General features: G+C 39.2%; 3 protein-coding genes across 4 annotated transcripts; 1 reads left to right on the top strand and 2 right to left on the bottom strand.

Moving 5' to 3' along the window:
- The first annotated feature begins 4,321 nt into the window (after positions 1 to 4,321).
- On the top strand, positions 4,322 to 6,713 carry LOC133726200 (protein trichome birefringence-like 19). Of its 2 annotated transcripts, XM_062153704.1 has the most exons (3): positions 4,322 to 5,057; positions 5,205 to 5,989; positions 6,573 to 6,713. In XM_062153704.1, the coding sequence occupies exons 1-2, from the start codon at positions 4,566 to 4,568 to the stop codon at positions 5,985 to 5,987; spliced, it is 1,275 nt and encodes a 424-aa protein (XP_062009688.1). In that variant the 5' UTR covers positions 4,322 to 4,565; the 3' UTR covers positions 5,988 to 5,989; positions 6,573 to 6,713. The 2 variants fall into 2 exon arrangements, with proteins under 2 accessions (XP_062009688.1, XP_062009687.1); XM_062153703.1 differs by lacking the exon at positions 6,573 to 6,713 and having other exon boundaries at positions 5,205 to 6,264.
- LOC133726201 (uncharacterized) lies at positions 6,403 to 9,036 on the bottom strand. Its single transcript, XM_062153706.1, has 6 exons — positions 8,706 to 9,036; positions 8,196 to 8,318; positions 7,782 to 7,970; positions 7,585 to 7,666; positions 7,025 to 7,089; positions 6,403 to 6,938 (listed from the first exon to the last, which is right to left on the bottom strand). The coding sequence occupies exons 1-6, from the start codon at positions 8,994 to 8,996 to the stop codon at positions 6,642 to 6,644; spliced, it is 1,047 nt and encodes a 348-aa protein (XP_062009690.1). The 5' UTR covers positions 8,997 to 9,036; the 3' UTR covers positions 6,403 to 6,641.
- A 3,569-nt stretch (positions 9,037 to 12,605) lies between these two features.
- LOC133733224 (uncharacterized) lies at positions 12,606 to 13,439 on the bottom strand. The gene has a single exon (XM_062160854.1). The coding sequence runs from the start codon at positions 13,437 to 13,439 to the stop codon at positions 12,606 to 12,608; it is 834 nt and encodes a 277-aa protein (XP_062016838.1).
- Between the last annotated feature and the right edge of the window lie 4,304 nt (positions 13,440 to 17,743).

Below are 17,743 nucleotides of genomic sequence, written 5' to 3'. Positions count from 1 at the left end.
GAGTTAGTCCAAGTGGTGAGAGTTGTGGGGGGTGGGGTTTGGAAATTGGTTGGGATCAGACTAAATTTGGTATTTGATTCTCCTTCTAGAGTTCAATATATGTATCAAAGAAAAAAAATTATATTATTATAGCTCAAAACCTCAAAATAAGGTGAAAAGGAGTAGAGAATTTCAAAATGTTTTAAGTTTACAGGCTCAATGGTATGAAGTAGTACTAATTAACGGGAGCTTACCTCAAATTTGTGTAACATGTATTCACAAGTGAAATTGCAGTCGAATCTTGGTATATTGTTATAACTGGGGATTAATATGGTGTGTAAAGTCCGGATTAAACCAACCCGACGCCCAAAGTCTGGTCTTGTCTGCATCTCTTTCTTTATTAGAAAGGAAGAAAAACAAAAAAAAAAAGATAACCCACTAGTTACTGTGTCATTTGGGCTTTCAGCCCATTGTAGATTTAAAATGAAAGAACGCATCAAACTTATCTGACTTTCTTTCGAGCAGAGATCTCCTTTCGATCACAACTGAAATGGGTAACGCTGAAGTGAAACCCCAACACTCACGAAAGCTCACAACCAGCAAAGGAGGGTTTGTAAGCAATAGAGCAATTTCTGGTCCTATATATGAGGTAAGTCTGTCTCATTATATGCAACACGCTCAAACCCCTATTCTATTGTTTTCAAATTACCCTTCTGTAAAAGAAGAATTGGTCATGGAAACCGGAATTTGAAGTGGAAACGGCTTGTAGAGGAAGAAAATAATAACTTCAACGTGGGAAAAAGGGTGATAAAACTACTGAGCTACCAGTTGATTTTTTTTAAGCATGTTCTCTCCTTTCTACCCATCAAATCGAATGCACAAACCAATGTTTTATCTAGAAGATGGAGTCACACCTCGACGTACTTCACTAATTTTTTTTCCCTTTGTTAGTGAACAAACTAATTAAAGCACAGGAATTCATTACCAAGGTATTGATTTGCTGACATAAAAACTCTAATATAAAGGCTTTTCGGGTTGGGGGTTCTCGATCTGAGTTTGTCTTGTTTGCATGATTACATTCCTTTAGTGGTGATTCAAAGGGTTGAAGAACTTGTACTCGACTTGGAGTTAAGTGAGAGGTATGATTTGCCTCTGTGTATTTCGGTGTGATTCATTGAGTGGTATCACATTGAAATCCAGAATTGCAAATCCAAGGCCAACATGTCCAAAGCCTTATATGGTTTGGGTTTTCATCTTCGCATGCTAAGGCTACGAGTGGCGATCCGTTCATCACTTCACACTTCTTCTCTAACTGGTGTGGATTTCTCAGATAGTGCTTCGGCTGCGGATTTATTTTCTGGTTCTTCATTCCCTTATCTTGAGAAATTGATTATAACAGAATGTAAAAATATGATTGATCTCAAAATTAGATGTCCAAACGTCAAGAAGTATGTTAGCTTTACCAAAACGTGCGTAAATGGCATGGACATCTTTGGACTGACTAGAACATTTGTTTATCGGGTGCAATAAAAAACTAAATGCGACAATGGAAGTTGGGTCAACATTTTTGCCCCAAAGGCCCAAATATACAAATATTTTAGGGCAATTTACCGAAATGCTAAAATGTCTGAGTCCAATACCCTTTTTTTTTTTTTTTTTTTTTTTTGAGAATGGTCTGAGCCCAATACCTATGCGCAAAGGAATAAGCAATTAAAACACATTTAAGTTTTGGCTAATATGAAATGAACATTAAAGTAGCTGTTAATTACAAGATTGCCATCAATCTTTTAAACCCCTTGATTTTAATTAAAAAATTGCCACCTGATGTACTAAAAAGCAAATGTTTATGTAATTCTTTTCTGACTCATATCATGCTCACCCAAATCTTTCAAAAAAAATATTATATACACAAAAACACCTTTAACTTTTATAACAAGTTATGAGATTGATTTTGTAGTACAACACAACGTATTTTCTCCTTTGGTATATTCTTGGTCTTCATCGCTCTTCCTGACCTTGAGTTTTTTGCCCTACTGTTATCCAAAGTTTATGTCTTTACTCTACGAACCTTTTTCTTGGTAGTCGTTGTATGAAACTGCAAGTAATGAACAAATGATTGACATGTCAATTGTTAATGTTATATGGTAAAATTACTATATGCAGTATTTGTTGGTGGCTTGGTGCAACTTATTTCATATATCTAATAATTAAGGAATACATGCATAAAATGAGGCTAATAAGGGTCGGTATAATCTGGTAAGTGCTACTAAGGGTTGGTATAATCTGGTAAGTGGGATCCATATCCCCATCAACAACAGTTAGCACTAGTGGATACAAAGGTCTTTCCAGCACGGTATATTGGTTAACGTGCGTACGAACTCTCTACTGAGGTTTGGAAATAATAAGAATAAATTTGTAGTTTATGGTAATTTGCTATAGATATAAATAACGATATTGGTCTTAATAGGAAACCCTATAATAGGCATTAAAATGAATTTTAATGCCTAGTATAGGGTTTCCTGGTGGTCAACATTGACGTTGGAGACGATCCCTGAGAGTGCAGTTAGTTTTGCGAAGTTTTTGCTCAACTATGGAAGAACCCTGCAAAAATTTATGATTACCAGTAGTCGGCTTCCCGATTCGTTGAACGATACCATTCTTTTATTAGAGGAATCGCCCCGAGGATCTCCAGATGTCAAATTCTCGACATATATTATGCTCTTGAGGGTATTAGCTAGTCTTGTTAATTTACAGGTGCCATACAAGACATGCATGGACCTTGGTCTGATTAGATGTGAAAAACGGGGAGAGTAATAGAGTATAAGTGCTAGCTATATGAAGAGTAGGAGCGTTTCTTAACGCCTTCTTTTTTCTTCCCATCGGAGTTATTTCACAAAAACTTGCCTGATGCTTGTATGCAGGATGAATATAAGAGTCATTCGGACAATGTTTTATGCCGTTTACATGTGTGTACAAAACACATTGTTGATAATTAAGAGTTCTTGATCTCCTAGCCTCCAATAAAATCTCTACATTTGTTTTCTGGAAAGAAAAAAAAAAAACAAAGAAACAAAAAAAATCTCTACATATGAAGGGTGGAGTTTGCATGCAGGGACCAAAGCTAGCCATTCCTAGTGACTACTTTTGCCAACCATCCACATGTGGTCTACTGGCACTGGGGCGGGTGGCAAATGAGAGAGGCATTCCAATTCAATCTCAAAAAAAAAATCTCAAGTTATGAGGAAATTATTGGTCTCACATTAGTTTGTAATTTTTTCTACAGATAGATTATATTATTTGCTAATGAGTGTTCTCTAAATACTTTTTCTCTTGCTGGAAACTTCACGACATGCATCTCGTAATGTGATTTAATAATTAGACTTACTCACTCTCTATATTATCCTTCAAACTTTATTAATTCGAAGAAGATAAAAAATCACCTAAATCGAGTTGTTTGATACATAATCTAACTATAATCAAATAAAGATATAGATATAATAACAGTCAGATTCTCATAACAGTGCAAGTTCGTTGATTCTCTATAGATATGATCATATGAATCATATGATCAATGTTCAAAACTTTGATCTAGATAATAACGGCTTCGATTGCAAAATTACATGATGAAAGACATAAATTGAGAGAGAAGTTGCCAACAAGAAGATGTATTACAGCTGCTTGTGAAGTAATTGTGATAGCAACCAAAGCGTGTCGGCAGTGGTGGCCATGACTGGAATCTTTAAAGCCATCTCCTCAGCATTGAAGTCACCATCCATTTTCTTTCTGGTAGGGACAAAAGCTTTAATATTTTCACTTCAGTACTGTAAAGGTGAAAATTACTTGCACCACTGGTTTTGCAGTTTGCACTACCCATATTCTTGTCCCCAGGTGATAGAGTAGAGTCCACAGGCATATAGACAAAGGGACTTAATATTTACATCACTGAAAGGTACTATTGGTACCATTCCCATGACTTGTTTGTCCAGATGATACAGGAAACTCCATTAACATGTAGACAAATTTGAAATGTGTGAAAGGCATGAACTCAATTTGAAACCTTTGCTCTACTTCGCAATCATTTCCAACTTCCCTCTTAAGCCACTCCTGTATTACTATATGACCTGGTCATCATATTCCAATCACTTCTGTCACACAATACCTGAGAAATGAGTGAGTCAAACTATACATTGAAACTCAATTATTGCTGGAAAAATTTGGTGGATATTATGGCTTTAAATAAAGTTGCTAATAATCAAAGTAACACAATTTTGATGCACATGGGTTTTGTTTTAAAAGGATATAATCCCTTTATAATTGCCTATTGAATATGAAAAGGAAGGCGCCACCAAGAATAATGGATTTAAGAGGTGGGCTTCTGTTTTTTTGTCCAAGTTTGAATATAATCAATATAATTATGAAGGTTTAATGCCACACCGAAGTTAAAGTTGCATCATGATGTTGATTAGGTTGTAACTATGGCCAAACGAGTGGCTTTCAAAAATATGATTGTTATTTTTGCTAAATTTCTGATATATATTCCATCAGTCCAATCTTTCCTGCAACACTTCACATTATTTCTGTGAACCATGAAGTTTCATGCCATTGATCTCCCCAGTGTGAAATACACACAACCCTACAGCATCTACAGAAGGGTTCTCCTTCTGGCCCTTACCTTAATTGTTCTCACTTCAATTCCTCTCTATGTGAACAAGAGCTCAACTACTTCACCATTGCCATCCCCAACAACCAAAACCAGTACTACTACTGGTTTGGAAAGCATAGAAGAGAAAGAGGAGGAGCAATGCCATATATTTAGTGGGAACTGGGTTCCTTACCCTGATGGACCTGCTTACTACACCAATGAGACTTGCACATTGATCATTCCTCAGCAGAATTGCATGAAGTTTGGGAGACCGGATTCAGAGTTCATGAAGTGGAGGTGGAAGCCAGATGGTTGTGAGTTACCTTTGTTTGATGCAGCTGAGTTTTTGGAGATCTTTAGAGGGAAGTCCTTGGCTTTTCTTGGGGACTCTGTGGGAAGGAATCAAATGCAGTCATTGTTGTGCCTCTTAGCCAATGTAAGCATTCAATTACCATTACAGCCTTTATTTTCCAATACAACTGTGCTTTACCATACTTTTATGCTAGGTTTTACTTGTGATCTGGCCTGGTCAAGTTTTGAATCCCATTAGCATAATATTGAGTTTTGAGTATTCATCTTTCAGGTGACTTATCCTGAGGACCTTTCTGACCAGTACTCAAATGACACAGATTACTTCAAGCACTATGTCTACACTGATTACAATTTTACTATGGCAACTCTATGGGCTCCTTACTTGGTTAGATCTAGTGATGCAGACCCTAGTGGACATTCCCGGAACAGCCTCATGAACCTCTACTTAGATGAGCCAGACGAGGCCTGGACAAGTCAGGTTGAAAATTTCGACTATGTGATCGTCTCAGCAGGGCAATGGTTCTTCCGGCCGCTAGTGTATTATGAAAATGGCGGAAGTATTGGGTGTCACTGGTGCAACCTGGACAACATGACAGAGATTCCAGAGACCTATGGGTACAGAAAGGCCTTCAGGACTGTGTTTAGGACGCTCCAGAGCCTCGAAAACTATAAGGGTGTGACATTTTTGAGGACTTTCTCTCCGGCACACTTTGAAAATGGGGCTTGGAACGCTGGAGGGAGTTGTGGGAGGACGAAGCCTTTTAGCAAAGAGGAAATGAAGTTAGAAGGATTTATTTTGGACATGTATATGACTCAAGTAGAAGAGCTCAAAGCAGCACAAAATCAAGCTAAGCAGAAAGGTCTGGACTTTAGATTGATGGAAACAACTGAAGCAATGCTGCTGAGACCTGATGGACACCCAAATTTCTATGGAGCCTCACCGCATAGGAATACGACTTATGCCGACTGTGTTCACTGGTGCTTGCCTGGCCCTATTGATACGTGGAATGAAATTTTGCTGCATATGTTGAAGACAGGGCAGAGATCAACTTGAATGTAAGAATATATTTTATGTATTACCAATTGCTATTCTTTTATTTGAACTGTAATATAGCATATGTAGAAATATGGACAGAGTTGACTGGTGAGTTATACCAGAAAAATCATAATTATGTTAGCATATCTTGTAGAGAAAAAGACAGGGCACCAGCACAAATATGATTGTGTTTTTGCTGGATACTAGCTTATTTTTATTAGCAGGGTTTGTCTTCTGCTAAGTTAGGAAAAGTGTAAGCATCAGACTAAAGCAACGAAATTGCGCTGTTCATTCACTTTGGTCTCAATATATTCTTCAGCCGACACAAATTTGATTCAGACATCGAGTGAAATGGATAAACAAATATAATAAGTTGAGTATACTTCGACATGTGTTTATCCGTTAGAAGAAAGGCAAATAGGGACAGAGAAGCTTCCATTCCAAACAGAACTTTTTTTAACGAGTCAAAGCTCCTTCATAACACACACACACACACACACACACACACACATGAGATGTTTCATATACTGTCAATATTCAAACATTAAAAGCTTTCCTCCTCTCCCTTGTTTACATTTCTTCCCATTTAACAATACAAGACAGATCAGGTTTGGGCGTTTGGCACATAAACAGAACTCGGAAAGATCAATGTAGGATTCGTGGAACAACTCTTCAAAATGAGATCCTGATGAAGACTAAGATGTGCAAAGCTAAAATGTAAAGCACAAACATCGACCTGAGCAGCATGAGCCTCTGCTGATTCTCTGTTCGGCCACCAGCATATTTGTGATGAGCGTCAAGGATATTGTCAGAAGAAGCAGATCCTCTTTCAGATGTACTTCGTCCAAACCGATTTCTAGCAGCACTCATCTCATTGTTGCTGCTTTCAAGCTTCCTCCACAATCCATTTAATCTTTCTAGCTCCATCTCTTTCAAATGAATTTCACCAACTAGGCCTTCTGCTTGTGCCTATATAGTACAAGTGATCAAAGATAATATTGACACAACACAGAATAAATAAGAATATCCAAGTGTTACTGAAAAGTAAGGGAGACCTGTTTTGCTTCTAGTTGCTCAATAAGGCTATGATACTGTTTATCCAGAATCTTCTCTCTTTGAGCTGCACAACAAAAATTGCTTAGAGCAGAGTCTTTACAAGCTGGTATGACAATCCATAGCACACTTGCATGGATTTTCATCTAAAAATTGTAATATGCTATAAAGCAGTCTGATTTAACAATCCAATAGCCACTATACATCACTCCAGACGAAACAGAATGCAGGAACACAGAACTAAGCTGCCATGTGGCAGAGAGCCCCTACCATCACAGCCATGCACTACACACCACGTTTTGAATAATTTTAAACCTTAAGAACCCTAAATTTCACCACAATTTTCTTGCCCATCTGGGACTCAAAATGAAATCCACCCTTCTTTTCCCTCTTTTTCTATCTATTTTTCGAGCCAATTGTCTTCTTTTCAGCTAAACCTTCTTGGTATATGTGTGCAAGACCAAAAATATGCACAAAACAATACAGACTCAGAAGATACTGCACAGCTATCGTAATGTTTAAATGCATTCAAATAGACACAGGATTTGATGATGTAGGATACCTGGAGAAGGCTGGCTCAATGCATTATCTTGAATTTCTCCCCATTTTTTCTCTAAATCTTGAACTACTGCTTCCTTTGAACTCTGAGATGACAGGTTAACTTCTCAGCCACCAAATAAGATAACACAAGTGCACACGCACTCTGAAAAAAGAACAAGATGTGAGAAAATTTTAAGATCAAAAGAAAGAGCAACGAACCAATTCTCTTTTCCTCTCCTCTAACTTGTCTAGTATAGCTTTCTTTGATGATTCCATGTCATCTCCAGTTTCAACTGATGTTTTGGAGTTGCCAACAGCTTCATCTGATCCGCGAGATCGACTGGTATCCAAAGCTGTTTGTGCATTTTCCAGCTCATCTCTCAAATTCTTTTCAGTGTCCTCCATTTCCTGATAACAATATTCATCAATTTCAACAAATTGGCTTAAAACTTAACTACAACGCATATCCTCAACATTATAAGACAGATTTCTTTTCAAGTCTAAACTTCTGAATTACAAATTACAATCACTAGAAGAAGGCACACCAATCAGATACACAGTTCCAAGCATCATGTGAACTTTTTACATGACTAAATATTGGCTGAGTTACAAATATAAGACCATAAATCTCACCTCTAACTTCCTCCTAAGTAACTCTGCTTCCTCAATCTTCTCCTGTATTTTACTTTCACAGTTTGAGATAGCCTTTTCATATGCAGCATTTTCCTCCTGCAATGTCACCTCTCTCAACTGGGCCTGTCCACAAGTACACACAGGAAGTATATCAACATAGGAAACATAAAAAGGCATTGATCACCTACAACCATGAAACTCAACCAGGACCAAAAACAAAAACAAGGAAAAATCCCTGAACTTGAACACAATTTGCAATAGCCACAGCTACACCACATGCCCAGATAACAAAAATCCTGTCTTTGATCAAGATACGCAACAATCCAGAGGTGTACACCAGAACTAGAATCAAAATCAAAGACCCAGATAGAGAAACCTCCTAATTCGAATTAAAGCAACACGCCCAGATAAGAAAGATCCAAACTTTGAACAAGAAACGCAACAATTCAGAGCTGTACACAAGAATCACAATCAAATTCAAAAACCCAGCTACTAAATTTAGAGCAGAACCTGTTCTCGGGTGGAGGAATGGGCGTTCAATTGGAGGGCAAGGGCGGCGTTGGAAGCGAGGGAGTGAGCGTGGAGGTGAGGAAGGCGTTGGGAGATGTCGCTCGGAGGGATTCTGAGCCGTAGATCATGGATCAAACGGCTGAGAGAAGCCGCTTTTGAATCCAAGTCCAGGGCGTACTTTTGCTGCTCCGGTGTGAATATCAGTGGGATTGAATTGGGATTGTCGTCTTCGTCGCCTTGACCGCCACCGGCTCCGACTACGTCCGCCGCCCATGCTAGCAATCCCGCCATAATTCCCTCTCTCTCTCTCTCTGTGAATGTGCGGTGTTGGGGATTTGAAACTGAAACCAGAAAAGAGACCAATTCGTCGATTCGGGTCGGAGTGTGACATTGGGCCAAGAATTACTTGAGAATCCTTGGGTTTTTGGGACTTCTAAATGGGCGCAGTTCCTGGTAATAGGCCCAAATGAGCAGTTCTCCCCTGTAAACGTTTCAGAGTGATGCAACTGATGACACTCAAATTTGCTCACGATTTAGGGTTTAGTGTTTAGGGAAATGTATATCAACATACTATTCAAAGATTAAATTCAACTACCTTTTGTTCAAAGCTTTTCATTTTATTTTTTATTGTAGATCATACTGCTTTTTGTAAGTGTTTGTTGCTTGGCTATCATAAGGGACATGTTGAAATCTTTCTCCTTGAACCTTGCAGATACCATTACTGATTCATAAACTGTGTATTCACAGAATAATAACGTTAAGAAAACAAGACAGAAAAGCACCAACCACTGCTAAAAATCATGGGAAGGCTGAACAAATTAAGATTTGAAACCAGAATGAAACATTGGTTCAGAATTTAGTTAATCACGGCCGGACTATATATTTAAATAGACTTGAACACCCAACAATTATATTTACTAGAAAAACGAAGAGAATAGAATACCAGTTGATCAGCCCAATTTTCAGTACAAGGATAATAGTATTTATGACCACATGGCAAAATTCCTCATCTCGGATTCCTCTTCCAGTGTCCAACTCGTCATTAGAATCATCAAAAAGGATTGTGACCCTGTCATGCATTACGGATACTGTGAATCTGATTGGGTGGCATTCTTGATCAGATTCTGAGAGTACTGATCTTGTACAGCCAATATTCTTTTTCACAAGCCTCTTTCCTTTACGTGGAGTTTCAGCCATGCTGGTTCCTTCAACACTGGGAATATTTCTTTTTAGCTCTAACTGAATGCCTGGAAGACTCCTTAATTGTCGATCACGGGAAGAGATGGCAATAAGGATATTGATTACTCCCTACTTTCTGACGATCCAAATTTAAGGCCATAAATTCATGGTTACTTGATCAGAGAGTCATCGATCAGGCTTTATAAAATATGCTAGCTACAAAGGAAAGATAGAAGTTCTATAGGATTCTTTCGTTTGATAATTAGTACTTTAACAGAAAAGCTAGCGTGCATGAGAGCCAAAAGATGTAAAAACTAAAAAGAAGCTAAAACGTGGCGGTGGGCACGGTTCGGACCGGTTCGGTTTTGGGCCCAACCCGTTTTCGAACCGCTCATTTCGGTTGGCTCAAATCTCAAACCGAGGCCCGATTCATTTTCAGATGGGCCGAAAAAGCTGTTCGGTCCAGTTCGGTTTCGGGTTTTTTTTAATGGGCCTAATTAATATATTTTTTTATAACTTTATTTTAACAAATTGTCCAAATCCAGTCCCAGTTTCATATTTAGTTAACAGATTTAAGCCCAATTGTTGCTACATATTTAATAGTTGTAGAATTCAATTAACACTAATTCTTCAACCTAATTATATGAACAATAACCAATCTGGGAAAACTAACAAGAACCGAAGAACTTATTACAGATCAAATAAATCAAAGGGCCATAGTTAATTAATTAAAACAAAAACAACAAAAGATTAAATGTTCGATGATAGTGTTTCAATTCCCAGCTTCATTTCTCTTGGCTCCGGCAGATGAACACCACTGCAGATACCTCTGAAAACCACCGATCCTAGTTTACAAATCAAGATACAAAAGTATGAGAACATAAAATTTCAGATCATGATCTCAATAGCCTAATAATCAAATCCTTAATCGAACACTAAATCGAACACAAGCAATAGCGTAATATTCAAAGCCTAAATCGAAGACATGCAATATCGGAATCAGAACACTAAATCCATAATTCATTCAGTCAATAGCATACAAATCAAACCCAAATTCTTAGAAAGAAAACACCATATTCATTCAATCAAAACCCAGATCTATACCCAATTTATACTAAAAAAATAGAAACTTACCAATAGATTTGTATGAAACCTGACACTCTTATTGATGATCGATAAATCATGCACAAACAAACATCCAGATTGAATTCTTGTTGTCGAATACAGATTGAGTGAGGCCGTTGTGATTAGAGGGGGTTGGTGAGAGAAATCAAGAATGAGAGGGTGAGAGAGAGTGCGGCTGCAGAGAAAAAAAAAAGTGACTGAAATGGAATAAAACTTGACCTGGTCAAGTTGACTACAAAAGGAAAAATGTAGATATAATAATAATAATTCGGTGGATCGGTTTCAATTCGGTCGGTGCAAATAGCAAACCCGATTCCGATCCGAAGTAAAACGGTGCGGGTCGGTTACGTCTTCTTCAGTTGTTTTTTCATTTCGGTTCGGTATCCGACCCGTTTTTGCGGGTCGGATCGGTCGGTTTTTCAAGTTCGAGTAGGTTTCTGCCCAGCCCTACAAGTAGTAAAACGTACTGTAACACATACACGTTCTATACGAGGACACAAAGGATATATTTACCATGAGTCCATGACTTGGTATCAATCTAGCGATCCAAACTTCATGTTAACTAGCACCATTGTTCTTTAAACCACAGGGATAAAAACTCCAATCGGCCTCTATGCTGAGTGATCTAAATAAAGGAGGATCTTTAAAACAGTCTCTCCTACCAGATTGCAGCTCTTTCTTTGAACTTGTATTCACAGATTATTGTTTCGCTTCTAAGAACTATTGTTTTCTTTAAATTCAGGAAACAAATTCTGCAGCAAATTTACATGGAAAAGTATTTCAAGTCATTCACGGCAAAACAAATCTTCCCGAAGGAGAAACAAAATGCTTCAACAAGTCAATTTACACAGTTTTCGATTTTGTACTTCAAAGATTGGTTCCAACAACGTATGTCGGAATATGTTAAGAATTGAGATCACTAACATCTTTGATAAAATAATTGCCATATCATGAACATTCACAAGTACGTAATTCCTCCTGGAGCTAGGTAAAAACAAATACAAATTTTATTCCTTAGACAAACACACACAAACAAACATACAGACACACACACATATGCGGGCGCGCACATATAACCTATGTTATATATACATATAGCATAGGTCATATGATTTTATTACACAATCATCAAAGAAAAAACTTGAAAAAAAGAATGCACAAATTCCACTTTCGCAGGATACTCGATTGCATTGAGCATATGCAACAAGCCTTTAAACCCGTAGATAGGTATAAGTCATTACGGGACGATTATGTATCGTGAGGGTTTCTGGAAGCTACCCACAACCGTCACTCTTCTGTCCAATCAAGCTAGGGTTTCATGGCAGATCGAGATGCTGTATCTTCATTGACAACTCTTTTTTCGGGGCGGTGGTTGAGGTCACCGGGCTTTGCATTGTGGTTGATCCAAATGGCACGGGTAGAGGTATCTTTTGTTGTTTTGATGGGAAGATTGATGGATCCGGCAACCACTGCTCAGAAGGCGGTGAATCAGCAGCTGTAGAATTCGGCTCTTTCTGTGTGGTAACCTCATAAGAGTTGTATGAATTAACACCCGTGTACAGCCCATCATCTTTCTTATAGACAACAGTTTTACCGTTATAAAGCACGTCCCGCTGATAATACGAGTAAGGCATGTCGCATTTTCCCTTGGTTGCCATCAGGCTCACAGATATAGAAGTGTGTGTCGGCACTGCATGTAACCGTGTAGGTGGTCTCCAATGTGTTTTCGGATGTAATTGTCTCTCCCCACTCGTATGATCCGGAATATTCTGCGGAAACAGTGACCTCAGTACCGCCGATAAACGGAACTTTGAAGTCGACGGTGGCACTCACGCCCACCATCCACGAGTGGCTGGCACTCCAAATGCAGCTCTTACTTTCCGTGTAAGCAAACTTGAATTCCACAGTGTTGTCTACTGAGGTGTTGTTGGTGGCATTTGCAGTGGCCATGGTGACCGGGGTCTCGCCGTAGATTATGGCATTCTTAAGGTCGAAGTCGGTATTGTATATTCTCCTAGAGAGAACAAGCTCTTCCAGCCTGAAGCGTGACAAGTTTGAAATGGTGGTACTAGTCTCATTCACGTTCAGACCGTCTTGTATATAACCAGTGTGCCGAGTGCAAAATTTGTCGTTGCTCAAGCATTTGAGAGCGACCGTACTATTGTTGACCTTGACTGGCCAAAACAAGGTGGGAGGTGGGTAGCCGTTGGAGTTTCCATCAGCAAAAACGCAGTTGCCGTAGGCTGCATCGCTGAACCTCAGGTAGTTGTTGCTCAAGCTGTTGAACACCTTGATTTTCACCCTTCCATCGCCATCTGTGGACACTTCGAACCACGACTCAGGAACCCCCTTATCGGTGGACATGAACCTGAGCTGATTACTGTCCGCTTGCCGAAGGTAAAAGGTTGTTGCCGGCTTTGAAGGCCACATGCTTTGGCAATATCACCAGTGACTCCAAGTCAATGATCTCAAAGGTACCCTGATCAATCTGATCGGCATGTAGTCTCGAGAACTTTTTTCCACCTTCGTCCCATGCTGTTGCATATTTTTTTGATTGGACATGGAACAACCGGGCCTTGTCGGGGTTGCCATCAGCAGCTAGTCGAGGCTCAAATAGTGTACACGACCATTTGGATTGGTCCTCCTCTGGTTCGTCAGCCTCCGGAGAAAGGTGGACATCGCCTTCAGTTCTCATTCGCAGGAACTTTTTGTTGTGATAGCATCCGTCACCACTTGGAACTTTGCTAACGAGCTGAAGACATTCGCTCCGTTGAATTTGAGAAAGCCATGCTTCTCGGAATCAGAATCATTGCTGTAGTTCAAGTAATAGTTGAACTCAAGGCCGGTCCTGAGAATGAAAAAGAAGAAAGGAAGATTAAAAAACTGAGCCCACGACTCGAAACTGTAACAAAGGGAATGAAGGCGCACGCGCATTTGCCATCCTACCAGCTGCACTACACTTGCTTTTGTAGTCATTTTGGGAACTAAATTCAATATATTGACTTATACCTACATATACGTATTTGAAACTCGAAATCGGAGGCCTCCAATTTTCAGAGGCCTTGTGCAACGGCACTGCTTGCACACCCTCAGGGCCGCCCCTGGTTGAACTGTGATGATTTCAGAGCAATAGTGGGTGGCAATAGGAACGACATTTTCTGAATGAAATATGTAGATGATAGATCCCTCTAGTTCAGTGATCTTGTTTGTGTGGCTAGACATCTTGCTGGATATGTGCTATTTATAACCAATACTGAAGCAAGGTTTGATTGCTAAGGTTTCTTTATCAGGGGTCAGGTTTCTTGGCTACTAATTGTTCTAGATAATGTCTTTATTCCCTTGTTGCTTTTATTTTATGTTCTGTTTGATTCTCAGGTTTCTTTATCATGGGTCACGTTTGATGGTAAGGTTTCATAAGATTAATGGTATAAAACTTTATTTAATAGCTTTTTCTAGTAGATAAGGTGTAGAGAGAGAATACGTACGTTTTAATTGAATAAGATCCCGTAAAAATTACTAATACAATCGCAAATTTGATTCCTACACCTAGATTACCGTATTCAATCTTTATCGACTTGTGCATCAGATTTTTAAAATACAAAGCACTCCTCATCTCTTCCTTTATCTTCTTCAAACTTGGGTGTTCATTTCCTGTGTTCTTCTTCTCCTCCTAGTTTCAATCTTTTTCTATTTTTTTTTTTGATTAATTTCAGTTTACCTCCCTGAGGTTTGGGCCTAACATCATGTTAGTCCCTGCGGTTTCAATTTAATCAACAACACCCCTATACTCTCAATTTTGATCAGCCGTGTCCAATTTTTATTGCTCCGTCCAAATTGGACGTTAACCGCTGACGTGGACATTCAGACTCCTACAATTAGGCCCACCTGAGGGGCTAAATTTGTCAATTCAGTAATAATGAAAGAAAGAAGGAGAGAATCTGCATCTTGGCCTTGCAAGACGCATCATCACCTCCTACTCCATCTCCCTCAGGCGACTCCCTTTCTCTTCCTCCTTGGGATTCGTCACCGTTAACCTCTTCGTCTTCGTCTTCTGGGATTTTTCGGTTTTGTTTTTCTGTTTCGGTCTCTTCGCCAAGGAATGGATCGGAGAACGACCAAACTGATTGGAGGTGTTTGGCTTGGGATTGTCGATCTCCATAGACGACATCATCTAGTTCTAGTTCTCTTTTCCCATCTCAAATATCCTTCATTATCAAATCACACCAGCATTGATTAGTCGAATTTAATTAGCTGCCAGAAAAATGCAAGAGATGATGGAGATTGAGGTGGACGGAATACATGCCTGAGATTGCTCCGGCGGCAATTTTGCAGTGACCGCTGAGATTGAAAGTTGCTTCTACAGCTCTTCTCTCTAGCTTGGACTCTCGAATCGAAACAGAACTGGATCTTCAATCACATTTCACTGTATAATCAGTTCAATTTTGTGTGCGAAAACTTTATAAGTCTGCGTTCAATTGAGGTTTGTAGGGTTTGAAATTGATTAGAGTGGAAGAATCTACGTTTCAGATTGGGGGTTTTTGGTTAATTTGCAGGTGAATTGGGATATGTATCGATGTTAGGGCTTGAATTTTTATGATGCAAGAGGTAATCGGATCAGGTGTAGTGTGATCGCCACTCGTGGTGGCGAGCGAGGAATCGAATTCAAGGAGTTGGATTTCTTGTATGGAAACTCGAAGCCGGAAGTTGGCGGAGGCCACCTCAACATCCCTTTCATCTTCGTCTAGATTTTTTGGGCGCCGGAGATAGTTGCGGGGAGAGGAAGAGAAGAATAATTTTTTTTTCTTTTTTTTTTTGTCGTGGGGTTTGTCAGAGTGTGGGATTTTGGGGTACAACCGTAATTTAGCCCCTAAGTTTGGGAGAGTGACTAGATTTTAACATCCACGTCAGCGGTTAACATCCAATTTGGACGGAGCAATAAAAATTAGACACGGCTAATCAAAATTGAGAGTATAGGGGTGTTGTTGATTAAATTGAAACTGCAGAGACTAACATGATGTTAGGCCCAAACCTCAGGGAGGTAAACTGAAATTAATCTTTTTTTTTTTTTTTAATTCACTGAAATTTTTTTTGTTTTGCAAAAAAGCAAGCTTGACTTCACTCGTTTTACTTAGAAGGCATCATGGAATCTCCTTCATCTACAAATATTAAAACAAAATCAAATTCAAATCGAGTTAGCCATGTTTAGATTTGAAAAATAATTTGAACTGATTTGAGCCAATTACTCACTTCAAAATGAATTGATCTGTAGGGCTAGATCAGAACAAAATGCAGAAACATCAGCGATGCCAATATCAAAGCGCAAGACAAGCATCAACAGTGATCCACCACGATTGAATATTTTATGATTGGGATTGAAAGGTTCTAATATATGGGGAGAAAATGAAAGACTCTGTATTTCGGTTTTTGATCTCTCATGTTCGCTGCTATCAGTTCTAGTTGCTCAATCCGACCTTTCACCAGAGGAAAAGAGATAAGGGAAAGGTGGTGATGTGGTTTTCTGAATTAGCAATTGAAAACTCTCTAATGTATATACTAAGGGCTAGTTTGGGATTGCTGTGACTTTTAAAAAAAACTGCTGCTGCTGTGTTGTGAGAATAATCAGCTGTGAATTAAAACAGTTTCGTGTTTGGTAAATAATATTTTTAAAAGTGCTGTCAGTACATAAAACAACTGCAGAGCGTGTTTTGATCCACAACAGCTTCTAAAAGCAACCTCTGGGCTGCTTCTAAAATCTGCTGCCAGTGACCTATAACTTTCAATTAAAGCTGCTTTTTATTTATTTACCAAACACAATAAAATCTAAAATTTTGAACAAAAGCTGATTTTTTTTTTAAAAGCGAAGCAATCCCAAACGGGACCTAACTTTGTGTATTTTGTACCAAGGTATGCAATGCAAAAAAAAAAACAGTGGATAATGTTTGGTAAATACAAAACTAATACCAAAGAATAAAATCCGGAGACAAGCAATAAAAAAGGAAAAAGTAAAAAGGAAAAAAGGAAAAGGAAAAAAGAAAATGGTGACTCAATTCATATAAATACCTTTCTTCTAAAAAAAAAAAAAATTCATATAAATTCCTTCAAAAATTGACATTGACCTCCCTCTTTTTTCGAGTAGTAATTTTGTCAATTTAAACGAAATGACCAATAAGACTAGCAAAAGGAAGGAAAAAAAAGTATGTTCTTACCTTGAGTCGTTAATATTCCTTCTCCAACATTAAAGTGATAATTTCAGTTCTCTCTCTCTAGGGTTGTTCTCTCGTTCTCTCCCGAGGAACAGCCGCCACTCTCTTTTTTTTCTCTCTGTTCGACGGCGCGTCGCTTTGATGTCGTCGTCGGACCGGTCTCCTTGGTCTCCTGTTGATCTGCTCCCCTTTCGGGTTGGGTAGTGAGAGTGGGGGCATATAAGCGCCCTAGATCGGGTCCGATCTGGAGCATCTGGCGGCTTGTGAGATGATGGGTGATGTCATGCACGCTGGGTTTGGGCGGTGGAGGAGGTGGATGTCAGACTCGTCTGGTTTCGCAGTGGTCTTCTCCTGGTCGTGTGGTCGCTGCTCTTTCCGGATTGGCTGGACCTTGAAGGACGTTGTTTTCTTCATTCTCTTCTGGATTGGATCGACGTGGCGGATGCAGGTGGCGTTGGTGGACGACGGCGGGCATTCAGGCGGGTTTGGCCGGGTTCATGGTCTGCGGCTGATGTGTTGGGCCTCATCTTG

Source organism: Rosa rugosa, chromosome 1 (genome assembly GCF_958449725.1).
Source record: "Rosa rugosa chromosome 1, drRosRugo1.1, whole genome shotgun sequence".
NCBI lineage: Eukaryota > Viridiplantae > Streptophyta > Magnoliopsida > Rosales > Rosaceae > Rosa > Rosa rugosa.
The sequence above is the reverse complement of the archived record's forward strand: the minus strand, read 5'-3'. Positions and strand labels throughout refer to the sequence as shown.

What these genes read in the sequence shown, in the direction of transcription:
- LOC133726200 (XM_062153704.1), top strand. Translation starts at nt 4,566, where the DNA reads ATGAAGTTTCATGCCATTGATCTCCCCAGTGTGAAATACACACAACCC. An exon ending in TGTTGTGCCTCTTAGCCAAT is followed by an intron (nt 5,058 to 5,204) that starts GTAAGCATTCAA and finishes TTCATCTTTCAG; the next exon opens with GTGACTTATCCTGAGGACCT.
- LOC133726201 (XM_062153706.1), bottom strand. Translation starts at nt 8,996, where the DNA reads ATGGCGGGATTGCTAGCATGGGCGGCGGACGTAGTCGGAGCCGGTGGC. An exon ending in AGGAGAGGAAAAGAGAATTG is followed by an intron (nt 7,667 to 7,781) that starts GTTCGTTGCTCT and finishes CTGTCATCTCAG; the next exon opens with AGTTCAAAGGAAGCAGTAGT. An exon ending in AGCAACTAGAAGCAAAACAG is followed by an intron (nt 6,939 to 7,024) that starts GTCTCCCTTACT and finishes TGTACTATATAG; the next exon opens with GCACAAGCAGAAGGCCTAGT.
- LOC133733224 (XM_062160854.1), bottom strand. Translation starts at nt 13,439, where the DNA reads ATGTGGCCTTCAAAGCCGGCAACAACCTTTTACCTTCGGCAAGCGGAC.